A 14,421-nucleotide genomic window follows, 5' to 3' on the forward strand; every position below is an offset into this window, starting at 1 on the left:
TGCAGCCCAGCTTTGGACTGCTGCAGTAGACCCATAGTATGTCAATCACTGGCACAGCTTTAATCCCAATGTGAAGTTTGCAGGCAGTGGTGGCACACAAGCAATAGAGTGCTATTAAACACCTTGGCCTCACATTTAGTAAAGGTCTGGCAGAGCCAATCCAAGTTTATTAATTAGGAATATTTATGCAATGATTTGAAAATAATATTCTTTTTGACTTTGTGAGTCTCTTCCTTTTCATTTGACCTTTATGCTGTTTGACAGCTGTGAGGGATATTATGTTCTCTTGACTTGTTTCCATTGTTTGATCCTCAGAAATAAAAAAAAAAGCAATAGTCAAGCTGAGAGGAACATGTGCTTTGAATTTGAGAGCATTATGATGGTGTTATGACTAAAATTACCAAAAGTTATTTTGTTTGGGTCTTTTTAATTGGAGATTCAATGTTGACCTTGACTTAAAATGTGAAGTACAAATACTGGCATAGGCTGGTCGGGCCAAATGGCCTGGGTCTATTCTTTAGGGACCTTGTTCTATATAATTGTTTGGAACATTTATAGAGTTTCACAACATTTACCCGAGGATTAATATTTTCTTATAAAATCAAAATACAGCTGGAGATCTGTAGTAAAATAAAAAACAAAGTGCTAGAGCAATGGAGTTTGAAAGAATGAGAGGTAATCTAATTGAAGCGTGCAGAATTCTTCAGGAGCTTGAAACAGTAAATGCTGAGAGAGGATTTTCCGCTCATGGGAAAATCTAGAAAATAGTCTCAGAATTAAGGGGCACCAATGTAAGACTGAGATGAGGAGGAACTTGATAGCTCAGAGTGATTTAAGTCTTTGCAACTCCTTGCCACAGCGAGCTGTGAGAGCAGTGTCTTTGTGTAGATTTAAGACTGAGAGGGATAGGTTCTTGGTCAGTTGAGCAATCAAGGGTGAGGTTAAAGGGCAGGAAAATGAACGGAAGGAATGTCAGATTAGTCATGACCCTATTGAATGGCAGAGCAGGCTAAAAGGGCTGAATGACCTACTCCTGTTCTTATTTCTAATGATCTTACGGAGAAGCTCCACAGTTCTGGCAGCGTCTGTGGAAAGAGGAAACAGAGCTAATGTTTTGAATCCAGTAACTCTTCTTCAGAAATCTAGTATTATTCCTGTCAGCTTTATGATTGAATGTTGCACTGTAATAAAGACACACAGTTGATTAACAGTGTAGCTTACTGTGAAGTCTTCTTGTTTGTACAAAGCAGAGTCTATATTTTTCAGTTGGCATTGTTTTAATGCCAGTTGTTTTTAACTGTTTTAATAACTCTTGACCCATTAAATTGCTGCCAGAGCAGAGGTAACTATTCGCTACCAATACATCAACAATTGTTTGCATGCGGGAAACACCTCAAACACAGTAAAGTGTTTCTCAAGAATTTCACCGGAATATAACCAGATGTAAAGAATTGATATTGAAACAGGGAAGGAAAGAATAGGATAGGTGACCAAATGCTTGTCCAAAGGGGTATGTTGTAAAAAGTGTCTGACCTTATCTTCTGAGAATAAAACAAAGATTGCCTTTAAATAACATACTTACAACTACAAGACATCCCGAAACATTTAGAGGCAATGAAATACTTTGAAGAAGTGTGGCCACTCTTGTAATGTAGCCAAGTGTGTCAATCGTAGCAAAGGCCCCACAAACAGAAGTAAGATCATAACCACATAATCTAAGGTGGTCAGGAATAAATATGGGCCATGATACCAGGGAGAAACTTCCCACCGTTCGTCATAATGGATCTTATATGTTCAGCTGGAATCACAAAGGATTAGGAACAGTCAAGAATGAATCCTTGACTTTTTGAAATCAAGGCGAGAGTGTTAGTTTGCAGCCAAGGTTGATGTTTAGATTAAAGCAATCAGGGTTGTATTGATATACTCCTGTTGTAAGTACGCTGCACTTAGATTTCAGCGAGAGAAGAGAATCATGCTGTTGCATTTTGTGAAGAAGGTTCCAACGTCTCAGTCCACTTGGCAACATCACATCTGGGAAATTCGAACAGTACAAACTGTACATGATAGAACAAAACCCAACCGATTAGCCATGTTCTCCATGCTACATTCAGGCAATACTTTATGCACAAGTGTGCAAGCGGAGAATTTGAATTCATTCCCATTACATCAAAGCACTGCACATGCATAATCTTGTGGCGTATTTTGCAGTTTATTGAACCTTTACAGCATGTAATGTTTCTGTATTGTTTTTCCTAGGTGGTGATACCAGCTACTACAGTGTCTGTGGGCCTAATAAAGAACTGGATGAGGAGACTTGTCAGTGCGTCTGTAAAGGAGGTCGACACCATTCTAGCTGTGGACGTCACAAAGTGCTGGATAAGGACTCGTGTCAGTGTGTGTGCAAAAATGGACTATATCCCGCCCTCTGTGGCCCCCACAAGCAGTTTGACGTGGATTCTTGCGAGTGTGTTTGCAAAAAAACTTGTCCAAAAAATCAGCCTTTAAACCCAGTAAAATGTGTCTGCGAATGTACAGAGACTCCAAATAAGTGCTTTCTGAAAGGGACGAGGTTTCACCCTCACACCTGCAGGTCAGTGTTGTCTCAGTTTCCGGTCACTGTTCCAGATTAACACTAAAAGCAACTTGTAATTGAGTGCTTTGAGACATTTTGGCAGTGCAATGAAGCACAGTATAAATATTATTCTTTCTTACTTCATGTTCTGTTAAAAGTTCTTTCACAATATGGCAAGACCAGCATTTATGGCCCTTGAGAATGTGGTAGTGGGCTATCTTCTTGAAGCCTGTTGCAGTACATGCGCTGAAGATGTTCCTACAACATTCTTATAGGACATTTATATAAATGATTTGGATGTGAAGTAGGTTTGCAGATGACACCAAAATTGGAGGTGTGGTGGACAGCGAAGAAGGCTACCTCAGAGTACAATGGAACCTTGATCAGATGGGCCAGTGGGCCGAGGAGTGGCAGATGGAGTTTAATTTAGAGAAATTTGAGGTGCTGCATTTTAGAAAGGCAAATCAGAGCAGGACCTATACACTTAATGGTAAGGTCCTAGGGACTCTTACTGAACAAAGAGGCCTTGGAGTGCAGGTTCATAGTTCCTTGAAGGTGGAGTCTCAAGTAGATAGGATAGCGAAGGCATTTGGTACGCTTGTTTTTATTGGTCAGTGCATTGAGTATAGGAGCTAAGAGGTCATGTTGCGGCTGTACAGGGCATTGGTTAGTCCACTTTTGGAATATTGTGTAATTCTAGTCCCCCTCTTATCAGAAAGATGTTCAGAAAAGATTTGCAAAGATGTTGCCAGGGTTGGAGGGTTTTAGCTATAGGGAGAGGCTGAACAGCTTGGGGCTATTTTCACTGGAGCGTCAGAGGCTGAGGGGTGACCTTATAGAAACTTATAAAAGCATGACGGACACAGATAAGGTCAATTGGCATGGTATTTTCCCCCAGAAAATTGGGGAGTGCAAAACTAGAAGGCATAGGTTTAAGATGAGAGGGGAAAGATTTAAAAGGGACCTAAGGGGCAACGTTTTCATGCAGAGAGTGGTGTATGTATGGAATGAGCTGCCAGAGGAAGTGGTGGAGCCTGGTACAGTTACAACATTTAAAAGGCATTGGATGGGTATATGAATAGGAAGGGGTTAGAGGAATATGTGCCAAATGCTGGCAAATGGAACTAGATTAGATTTGGATATCTGGAGGACCTCGAATGCTGCCTGACCTGCTGTGCTTTTCCAGCACCACTCTAATCTAGACTCTGATTTCCAGCATCTGCAGTCCTCACTTTTGCTTCAGATATCTGGTCGGCAGGGACAAGTTGGACCGGAGGGTCTGTTTCCGTACTGTACATCTCTGTGACTATAAGATACTTCAGAACCTTTCCAGTGGCAGTGATGTAGCAGAGACATATTTCCGAGTCAGGAAAGTGTGTTTAGGAAGAAGTGGTGTTCTGTTACCTTTTGCACTTGTACCTGGTAGAGTTTGCAGGCTTAGGAGATTTGCATATCTTGCAGATAATACACAATTGAGTGAGGACACATTGCATATGGAGGGAGTGGATTTTTAAGTCAGCGAACAGATAGCTTATGACCAATTTGACTTACTCAAGCTTCTTGAGTAATATTTGAACTGTATCTATCCAGGCAAATAGATGTTTTTCCAATTGTGCTGTGAGGTGCTTTGGGGGACAGAGATGAGCATTCACCAAATAATAGCCAGCTTCTGACCCCCTTAAATGGCATTTGTGTGTGGCTGCTCCAAATCAGATTCGGGTGATCCTCAGGACACTATAGTGTGTGATTTAGTGATGGTAATGCAATTTATTAGTTGATTTTCCAGCTTGCCAATGATACTGCAGTAAGAACATAAGAAATAGGATCAGGAGTAGAACTTGCAGCCTCCAAAACCTGCTCCACTATTCAATCCAATGATTTATCAGTCTTCGACCTCAACTCCATTTTCCTACCTTCCCCTTCCACTTCTTGATCCCCTGAGAAACCATCCATCTGTCAATCTCATAGAGTCATAGTCATAGAGATGTACAGCATGGGAACACACCCTTCGGTCCAACCCGTCCATGCTGACCAGATATCCCAACCCAATCTAGTCCACCTGCCAGCACCCGGCCCATATCCCTCCAAACCCTTCCTATTCATATACCCATCCAAATACCTTTTAAATGTTGCAATTGTACCAGCCTCCACAACTTCCTCTGGCAGCTTATTCCATACATGTACCACCCTCTGCGTGAAAAAGTTGCCCCATAGGTCCCTTTTATATCTTTCCCCTCTCACCCTATGCTCTCTAGTTCTGGACTCCCCCACCCCAGGGAAAAGACTTTGTCTATTTATTCTATCCATGCCCCTCACAATTTTGTAAACCCATACTCCAATATATTCAATAGTGGTGAATCCACAACTTTCTGAGGTTGGAAATTCAAAAGATTCATTATCATTATTTAAATTATTTAATAATTTGTTAGATTAAATGAATTCATATATAGAACCTTTCTATATATCTGTTTTGGGACCATTGCTGTTTGTCATTTTTATAAATGACCTGGAGGAGGGGCTAGAAGGTTGGGTGAGCAAGTTTGCGGATGATACGAAAGTCGGAGGAGTTGTTGACAGTGAGGAAGGATGTGGCAGATTACAGCAGGATATAGAGAAGCTGCAGAACTGGGCAGAAAGGTGGCAAATGGAGTTCAATGTAGCTAAGTGAGAGGTGATTCACTTTGGTAAAAGTAACAGAAAGATGGGGTACTGGGCTAATGGTCGGATACTTGGTAGTGTGGATGAGCAGAGGGATCTTGTTGTCCATGTACACAGATCTTTGAAAGTTGCCACCCAGGTAAATAGTGCGGTGAAGAAGGCATATGGCGTACTGGCTTTTATTGGTAGAGGAATTGAGTTCCGGAGTCCTGAGATCATGTTGCAGTTGTATAAGACTCTGGTGCGGCCGCATCTGGAGTATTGTGTGCAGTTTTGGTCGCCATACTATAGGAAGGATGTGGAGGCACTGGAACGGGTGCAGAGGAGGTTTACCAGGATGTTGCCTGGTATGGTAGGAAGATCGTATGAGGAAAGGCTGAGGCACTTGTGGTTGTTTTCATTGGAGAAAAGAAGGTTTAGGGGTGACTTGATAGAGGTGTACAAGATGATTAGGGGTTTAGATAGGGTTGACCGTGAGAACCTTTTTCCACGTATGGAGTCAGCTATTACGAGGGGGCATAGCTTTACATTAAGGGGTGGTAGATATAGGACAGATGTTACGGGTAGGTTCTTTACTCAGCGAGTCGTGAGTTCATGGAATGCCCTGCCAGTAGCAGTGGTGGACTCTCCCTCTTTATGGGCATTTAAGCGGGCATTGGATAGGCATATGGAGGATAGTGGGCTAGTGTAGGTTAGGTGGGCTTGGATCGGCGCAACATCGAGGGCCAAAGGGCCTGTACTACGCTGTATTCTTCTATGTTCTATGTTCTATGTTCACTACCTCAGGATGATCAAAAGCACTTCATGGGCAAAGAATTACTTTTGAAGTCAATGATTCAATGTGAAATGGTAATTTCTCAATTTAAGGTAGGTATAGCCAGATGCAAGGTCTGAGATGAGCAATCTCCTGATAGAAGTATGCATCTTCCAGTCTGGATTTGAATACATGGTTGAACAAGGTAGCCCAAGTCTTGAACCATGCACAAGAGGAAAACATGCTCTCCTTTATGAATTATAAGTTTGGGTTTCAGAAATAATGTCAGTCCTATTAGTCTTTGCTTCACTGAATAGTTCAGAAGCACTGTCTTCCCCAATTATCCAACCAAATCCACTGCAATGTGGATTTGTAATGTAAAATCAACACCAGGATCATTTTACCTGGAAATAAATAGCTGCTAATTCCAAATTCCAATTTAAAACATTTGTTACAAGCCACAACATTTGTTACAAACCTAACAGGGCAAGGAACATTTGCAAAACATCAACTCAGATCACATTATCCACATTGTTGACAGAAATGACTCCCAGCCCCATCACGGCCACATTTCCAAAGCATTTAGATGATGCGGTTTCTCCAGTCTTTTGTCCAAAAATTAGAAACAATTCTCTCAAACGAAATGTATGAAGCGTAATCTTTTTTTCAGTTATGGAGAACAAATGAAGGCCAACATATCATTTACCTTCCTAAGTGTCCCTGTATTTGCATGTTAGTTTACAAAGACTCCTGCACAAGGGTTCCCAAGTTCCTTTAGAGGTCAGCACTTCCTAGACTCTTCCCATTTCCCATCAAAGTGATAATATCTACCAAAGGTTTCCCCACTCAACCAGCCAAAGTCCCTAAAAACATCTTGGATCCTCCTCACCCCTCTAGTCCCATCTAGTTCTGAGTTGTTTGCAAACTTGTAAAATAAAGGCCTACATTTTCCAATGCCCCGATAATCATTTCAGCAGCATAGATCGGAATTGCACATAGGGACACTGTGGAATCTCCAGTGTAGCAAGACTGAGAGAATATGTTGGTGCATACGGAGATATCAAAGATGGAGTGAATTGTCAATTATTTAGCTTTCAATGGTGTGAACAAGGCTGAAGGTAGAACTTTCTTCTTTCCCCCATGCCAGCTGAATAAGTCTAGGATGGGAAGAGTGAAGAGTGGCTTCCCAACCAGAATCTGACTCATGAGCTTAAGTGACCCACTTCACTGCAGCAGAAGTCTCTAAGTTCTCCAGTTGAAATGGATACTTTTGGAGGGTTCTAGGAGGAGGGAACTAGCCCAGCGGAATCTTCAATTCCTGAATAATTCTCTCAGTCTTGCTACATTGGAAATTCCACAGTATCCCTATGTGCAATTCCGATCTATGCTGCCAAAATAATTATCTGGGCATCGGAAAATGCAGGTCTTTATTTTCCAAGGTTACAGACAACCCAGAACTAGAAGGGACTATAGGGGTGAGGAGGATCCAAGATGTTTTTAGGGACTTTGGCTGGTTGAGTGGGGAAACCTTTGATAGATATTGTCACTTTGGTAGGAAATGGGAAGAGTCTAGGAAGTGCTGACCTCTAAAGGAACTTGGGAACCCATGTTCAGGAGTCTTTGAAAACTAACATGCAAATACAGGGAGACTTAGGAAGGTAAATGATATGTTGTCCTTGAAAACAAGAGAATTTGAACAGTTGCAAAGATGCCTGACTGAAACTTTTTAGAGCCTTAGTAAGACCCTACTTGGGGTATGCTGCACAGTTCTGGCCTTCTTACAAAGGAAAGACATAATTGCCATACTGGGAATACAACTAATTGCTGGAATACAGGGATTGTTCTAAGAGGAAGGATTAAATAGCTAAATACACTGCAATCAGATGTGAACAATGGTAGAAACATGAGTTCCATTAAAAGAATCCTCAATGAAAACAGAAATTAATGGAGAAACTCAGCAGATCTGGCAGCATCTGCAGACAGAAAGCAGAGTTAGCGTTTTGGGTCCACTAAACCTTGTTCAGAACTGATTGTAGCTCGGAAAATGTTAATTTATATACTGAAGATGGGTAGGCAGAGAGGAGGAGTAAACGATGGGTGGAGATGGAGCATAGGGAGAGAGAAAAATGTAGTTGGGCAGATGAGGAAGTGGGTAAGGCCAGCTTGGAAGAATCACCAGCTGCTAATGGGGACCATTAGTGGCTGAAATTAGTTGTTTTGTTAGCAGCCCATGTGATGACAAAGCCTGGTGTCTGAGGTTTGGCGAAAGGACGTGGCCCTAAAATTATTGAACTCGATATCGAGTACTGAAGGCTGCAGGGTCTCCAAGCAGAATTTCCAATGCTATTCCTCCAGCTTGCGTGGAGGCCAGGGTACATGGTGGCGTGTTAAGTTGTAGGCAATGGGAAACTCAGAGTCATTTTTGCAAACAGAATGGAAGCATTCGGCAAAGCAGTGGCCCAGTCTGGGTTTTGTATCCCCAGTGTAGAGGAGATCACATTGTCAGCAGCGTCACAATGAAACCTTGTGCTGCCCTTATCCACAACACAACACTTGGCCTGATTTGCACACTTTACCTTCATGTACAGGCACTGTGGTAAAAATAGTTGCTGGTGTCATGATTTGGAGAGAGCCATTTATACTAACAGACATTCATTAGGAGAAAGGATACAGATTAGGGTTGTGTAAATTCTACAGCAATTTACAGCAGAAGGCTGGAAATGGATTCTGGCTGACACTGATAAGATTCTGAGTTAATTAATTACCATGTACATGTCACTCCATCTAAAGACTTTCCTTTACTGTCATTAATCATGTAGAGCAACAGAAATTGTTTGGGAAATGTTCTCAGGGTGTAAGGTAACTGTTGTAAGGATTGGTTTTACCAACTCTAATGAAACTTATCCCAGAGACAAAGGAGATTTGATTTTCCAATGTGGTGCACCTCTGTTTAAATATTCACTGATTAAGTGCACTGTTTCATGTTTTACAGGGTGTTCTCTCCGATCTCTGCTCAGATTTTGCTGTGCAACTGTATACTGGGTGATAGTAGTAAGCTTAAGCTGTAGTCAAAATACAGCATTGATTTGAGGTGGGGTGGAGAAACATTCACGTTGGAAAATCTTATAATAACAACAGATAACGTTGCAAATGGGCATTAGGTAGTGCAGACAGGAATGGACAAGTATTGGTGAATTAAGTGAGAGAGAAAAACTTTGGCAGATAGAGTTCAACTTCAGAAAAATATGACGATCCAATGTGGACCCAAGAAAGATAAATCAAGATATTTGTAAAATGGTGTGAAGCCAAAAGCTACAGATGAAGGTCAAAACATAGAAATCGCTAAAAGCTCATAAATAGGTGCAAAAAACATTATTTAAAAACTGGCCAATGTACTGTCAAACTGGGAAGAATGAATTGCGATCTCATTCAGATGTACGAAGTTTTTAACAGGACAAATGCAGAAACGATGTTGTCATTGGCTAGTCATGATTTGGAGATGCCAGTGTTGGACTGAGGTGGACAAAGTTAAAAATCACACAACATCAGGTTCTCGTCCAACAGGTTTATTTGGAAGCACTAGCTTTCAGAGTGCTGCTCCCTCATCGGGTGGTTGTGTCACTGGCTGGGATGGTTTAAAATCAGGGGAGAAAGTGAGGTCTGCAGATGCTGGAGATCAGAGCTGAAAATGTGTTGCTGGTAAAGCACAGCAGGTCAGGCAGCATCCAAGGAACAGGAGAATCGACGTTTTGGGCATAAGCCCTTCATCAGGAATGAGGAAAGTCACTTTCCTCATTCCTGATGAAGGGCTTATGCCCGAAACGTCGATTCTCCTGTTCCTTGGATGCTGCCTGACCTGCTGTGCTTTACCAGCAACACATTTTCAGTTAAAATCAGGGGACCCAATCACTGAATAAGGGGCAGGCCAATTTGGACTAAAATGAGGAGGAATTTCTTCACTCAAAGGGTGAAGATGCTTTGGAAATCTTTGCCTCATAGAGCTGTGGATGCTCAGTTGTTTAGCATGTTCAAGACTGAGATTGATAGTTTCTACATATTTAAAACATGGAGGGTATGGAAATCATGCAGGAAAGCAGTGTCGAAATGGATGATAGCTCATTGATTGGAGGCGCAGGCTTGAAGCCCTGAAAAGCTCGTCCTAGCTCCTATACTTATGGTCTTATGAGGAAAACAAAATTGTTTTGCACGTAGTGAATGACTTAAGCTCTGGAGTGCATTGTCTAAGAGTGTGGTGGGGGCAAATTCCTTCAGAGGGCAATTAGCTTGTTATTTGAAAAGGGGCAATGTTGCACTTCCTTTTCCTGTCAGCTTCTAACTCCCAGCTTGTTGGGGGAGGGAAGCAAAATTCCAGATTTTCACTCTTCTTTGTGTGAAAAAATAATTCCTTGCATTAGCCTGATCAGCCTATCTCTTATGTGAAGATTATATCCTTATTCTAGACCTCTAGAATAGAGGTGGGACTAGATAATAGTCAGATATCTGGACAGCTCAAACGAGTTGAACTAAAGCATCTGTTTCTGTGCTGTATAACTCTAAATCATGAACATGTCCCCTATCACTCAGTTGATTAGCTTTAAATAACTCATGGATCCCATTTGAATCAAGATGGATGCTGGAAGTCTGAAATGAAAAAGGAGAATGCTGGAGAAACTCAGCAGCTCTGATAGTAATGTGCAGAGAAAATAGAATTAGTATTTTTAATAAAGAATGGCATACCAGACTCCAAATGTTCAATTCGCTTCTCTCTCTAGAGATGTTGCCACACCTGCTGAGATTCTCCAGTATTCTCCATGTTTTGTTTCAATTAGGTCATGCCCTTATTATTCTGAATTCATGTTAATACAAGCCTTGTCCAAGTAACCTAATTTCATAATTTATTCCTTTCAGCCCAGGTATTATTTTGGTGAAGGTGCACTGTCCCCGTTATAAGGCAATATGTTGTGTCTGGGATGTTGTCACCAGATCAGAATGCAGTGCTTTAAATGGGATCTAACCAGAGTTTTACAAAGCATCCACACCATTTTAAAGCTATTTTGAGCTAAAGGCCAACATTCTCCCGACCCTTTAAATTGTTTATTTTGTACCTGTCCACAAGCTTTTAGCAATTTCTGTACTTTGACCTTCATCCTTAGCTTCTGGCTTTATGCCATTTGAGAAGTATTTTGATTTATCTTTCTTGGGTCCAAATTGGATCATCACACCTTTTCCCATATCGAACTTCATCTGCCAAAGTTTCCCCTCACTTAATCTGCCAATGCCTGTCCATTCTAGTCCTCACTACTAACTGCCCAAATGGTATTATTTGCAACATTATCTGTTTTTATTCAACATGAATGTTTCTCCACCCCACCTCAGATCAATCCTGTATTTTGACTACACCTCTCATTACTATCATCCAGTATACAGTTAGAATTAGAGTCCTTACAGTGTGGAAACGGGCCCTTCAGCCCAACAGGTCCACACCAACCCTCCAAAGAGTAACCCAGCCAGACCCATTCCCTTACCCTATATTTACCTCTGACTAATGCATTTAACCAAAATGTGCCTGAACACTATGGGCAATTTAGCTTTGGCCAATTCACCTAACCTGCACATTTTTAGATTGTGGGAGGAAACCCACACAGACAGTCACTCAAGGCAGGAATCAAACCCAGATCTCTTCTTGCTGTGAGGCATCAGTGCTAACCACTGAGCCACCGTGCTGCCCAACTTGCACAGCAAAACCTGAGCAGAGATTAGAAAGAGCACCCTGCAAAGCATGAAACAGTGCAGTTACTCAGTGAATACTTAAACAGAGGTGTACCACCTTGGAAATTCAAATCTCCTTTGTCTCTAGGATAGGTTTCATTGGAGCTGAGTAAAACCAATCCTTACAACAGTTACCTTACACCCTGAGAACATTTCCCAAACAACTTCTGTTGCTCCATGTGATTAATGACAATAAAAGAAAGTCTTTAGATGGAATGTCATGGACTAAGTGATTAATTAACTCAGAATCTCATCAGTGTCAGCAGAATCTATTTCTAGTCTTCTGTTGCTAACTTCTGTCAAATTTACACAACACTAATCTGTATGCTTTCATCTAATGAATGTCTGTGGCCGTAAATGGCTCTCTCCGTGATAATGCAAATCATGACAAGAGCAAAGTCACAACAAGGAGCTATTTTTACTGCAAGCACCTGTGTACAAAGGCAGAGTGTGTAAATCAGGGCAAGTGCTGTGTCATGGGTAAGGACCACACGAGGCTTCCTTCAATGAAATCCTGTGTTTCCCCCATTGTCTACGTCCGATTGCAGTGTACCACTCTAATCAGTTATTTAATGCACAACAACCTTGGGAAATATCCACTTATTTAATCATAAATATAATCATATACGCTCTGCAGGGATAGAAACTTTGTTTATGGAAAATGAAATGATTTGTATTTATTTCCTCCAAAACAAGCTTGCCTGATGTCTCAAGATCTGGATACAATGTGAGCAGTTTTGGCAACAAAATATCATTTATCAATGTCAATGAACAAAAAGAAAGTGTAGAATATCAGTTGCATTATTCTCACATTTTCACTGCAAGGGTTACTGTTGTCTACATGCTAACTATGGATAAAGGCTTCGAGAAAAATGTGACCAGCGGATTAATTGTAGTTGACTATTATCAGTCAGACATAATTCCAAATGCCACTTATCCATGATTTTCTTTACAAGATAACAACAATGAAAGTGAAAACAGAAGTACCCCAGTTCTCTGCTCATCACATTTTTTAGAAAGTGATGCATCCAGAGGACTTTTTTCTGTAAAAAAAAGTCTGGGTCCATTGTTGCCAATAATGATTTGGAAAGGGATCGAGGTGAGTAAGTCGTTATGATGTGACATTCTCAACCACTAACCTGTCAACACAGTAGTCTAAAGCAATTTTCTGAAGTTAAGGGAACAAAGGTGGAGTGTCTGCATTGTAATACATGCAGTTACATTTACCTAAAGATCTAGCTATAATGGCACAGATAACTGAGCTCAATCTTTGCACTTGGTTTGATCATTTTTGGTTTGTGCTTTTGCGGTTTTTCGGAAGTTTTGATTCCATTTATTCTAACATTTCTTTCCAATTCCTTCCACCGGTATAGCCTTCTTCTCATCACTGGTCTCTGGAAACTCTGTATTGTTGCAGCTTACCAATTTGCCGGCAACTGTGAAACTCCTCATTCCCTCTCCTCCTGAGGAAGTATTTTTTTGACCACTCTGTCATAATATCTTCCCACATGGTTCAAGAGTAAATTATATTTAATGGTGTTCCTTTGAGACATCTTGAGTGGTTTTCACACTAAGGATGCTGTTACAGTCCAATTTGCTATTGTTGTGCAGCCTGCAAGATCAAGGTACCTGTGATAAAATAGTTGCATTTAGTCCAAACCCTGCTGCTATGGTCTCTCACACATTAATTGACACTTCCATATGGGAATGATTAACTGTTCAATGTACATCAATGGGCAAAGACAATAATCGTGATTTCTTTTCCATCCCACAGTTGCTACAGGCTACCTTGTGCAGGCCGAACAAGACGCTGCAGCCATGGTTATTATTTCAGCAAGGAGGTATGTCGTTGTGTCCCCACGTACTGGAGAAGACCGCACACTGACTATTATTGACGGTGACTGTCATGTGGCGACAGAGGTGCCATTGTCAAACTTTCACACAGACACTACCACCAAGAGGAAGAACATTGTATAAAATTTAAAAAGATGCATACTATCTACATCTTGGATTCAGCAGTGCACCAGAGAGCTGGGAGGGCCCGAATTGATCCCGACACTGCATGTTTCTAAACAAAAGTGCAGGCATGCAATGTAAAAACTTACCTGGAGGCTATAAGTCATGGAGAGAACTTGCCCGGGCTTCACGTGACACGCCGTTGTCCAACTGTCTAGATTTTTTCAAGCTAATTTTTGTTTTTAAGATAATGAATCTATATCTAATTTATTGCCACCAAAATGTTGTGCAACATTCCTGTTCATAACAGTTAACAACTGTAAGAGCTCACTGTGATCAGTATTTTTATATCATGTAAAATATCTTTAAAATAAATGGCGAAAGTGTATTGTACATCATGTATCCATTGTGGGATTAACCCAATGTTGCGTGTTTGGTCTTCCTCTCAATGTTGCAGCTTTCTCCAATGAAGCGGTACAAAGAGCTGACGAATGAGTGAGAAAAAAAGACAAGCTCACGATGGCAAATAAATGTGGGAAACAATAAATTAACCATTTTGACAGGCAGAATGCTGAGAGGTTATTTCCCCTTGGCTAGAGTGAGTCAAAATCTCACAACAAAGAGTCAGACATTTTGGTCAAAGAGGAAGAGAAATTTATTTACTTGACAAATTGTGAAATTATCTAACCTAGAAGGCAATGATTGCTCAGTC

General features: G+C 41.1%; 1 protein-coding gene across 1 annotated transcript in view; it reads left to right on the forward strand.

Moving 5' to 3' along the window:
• The window catches only part of vegfc (vascular endothelial growth factor c), a 236,248-nt gene extending 222,146 nt beyond the window's left edge, over positions 1 to 14,102 (forward strand). The window contains exons 6-7 of the mRNA XM_043704843.2: positions 2,257 to 2,590; positions 13,528 to 14,102. Of these exons, the coding sequence (XP_043560778.1) occupies positions 2,257 to 2,590; positions 13,528 to 13,648 (455 nt within the window). The 3' untranslated portion in view covers positions 13,649 to 14,102. The remainder of the gene's footprint in view (positions 1 to 2,256; positions 2,591 to 13,527) is intronic.
• The last annotated feature ends 319 nt before the right edge of the window (positions 14,103 to 14,421 follow it).

This window comes from Chiloscyllium plagiosum, unplaced genomic scaffold (genome assembly GCF_037043375.1).
Source record: "Chiloscyllium plagiosum isolate Xiang-an unplaced genomic scaffold, Cpla_swu_hap1 HiC_scaffold_2, whole genome shotgun sequence".
Lineage (NCBI taxonomy): Eukaryota > Metazoa > Chordata > Chondrichthyes > Orectolobiformes > Hemiscylliidae > Chiloscyllium > Chiloscyllium plagiosum.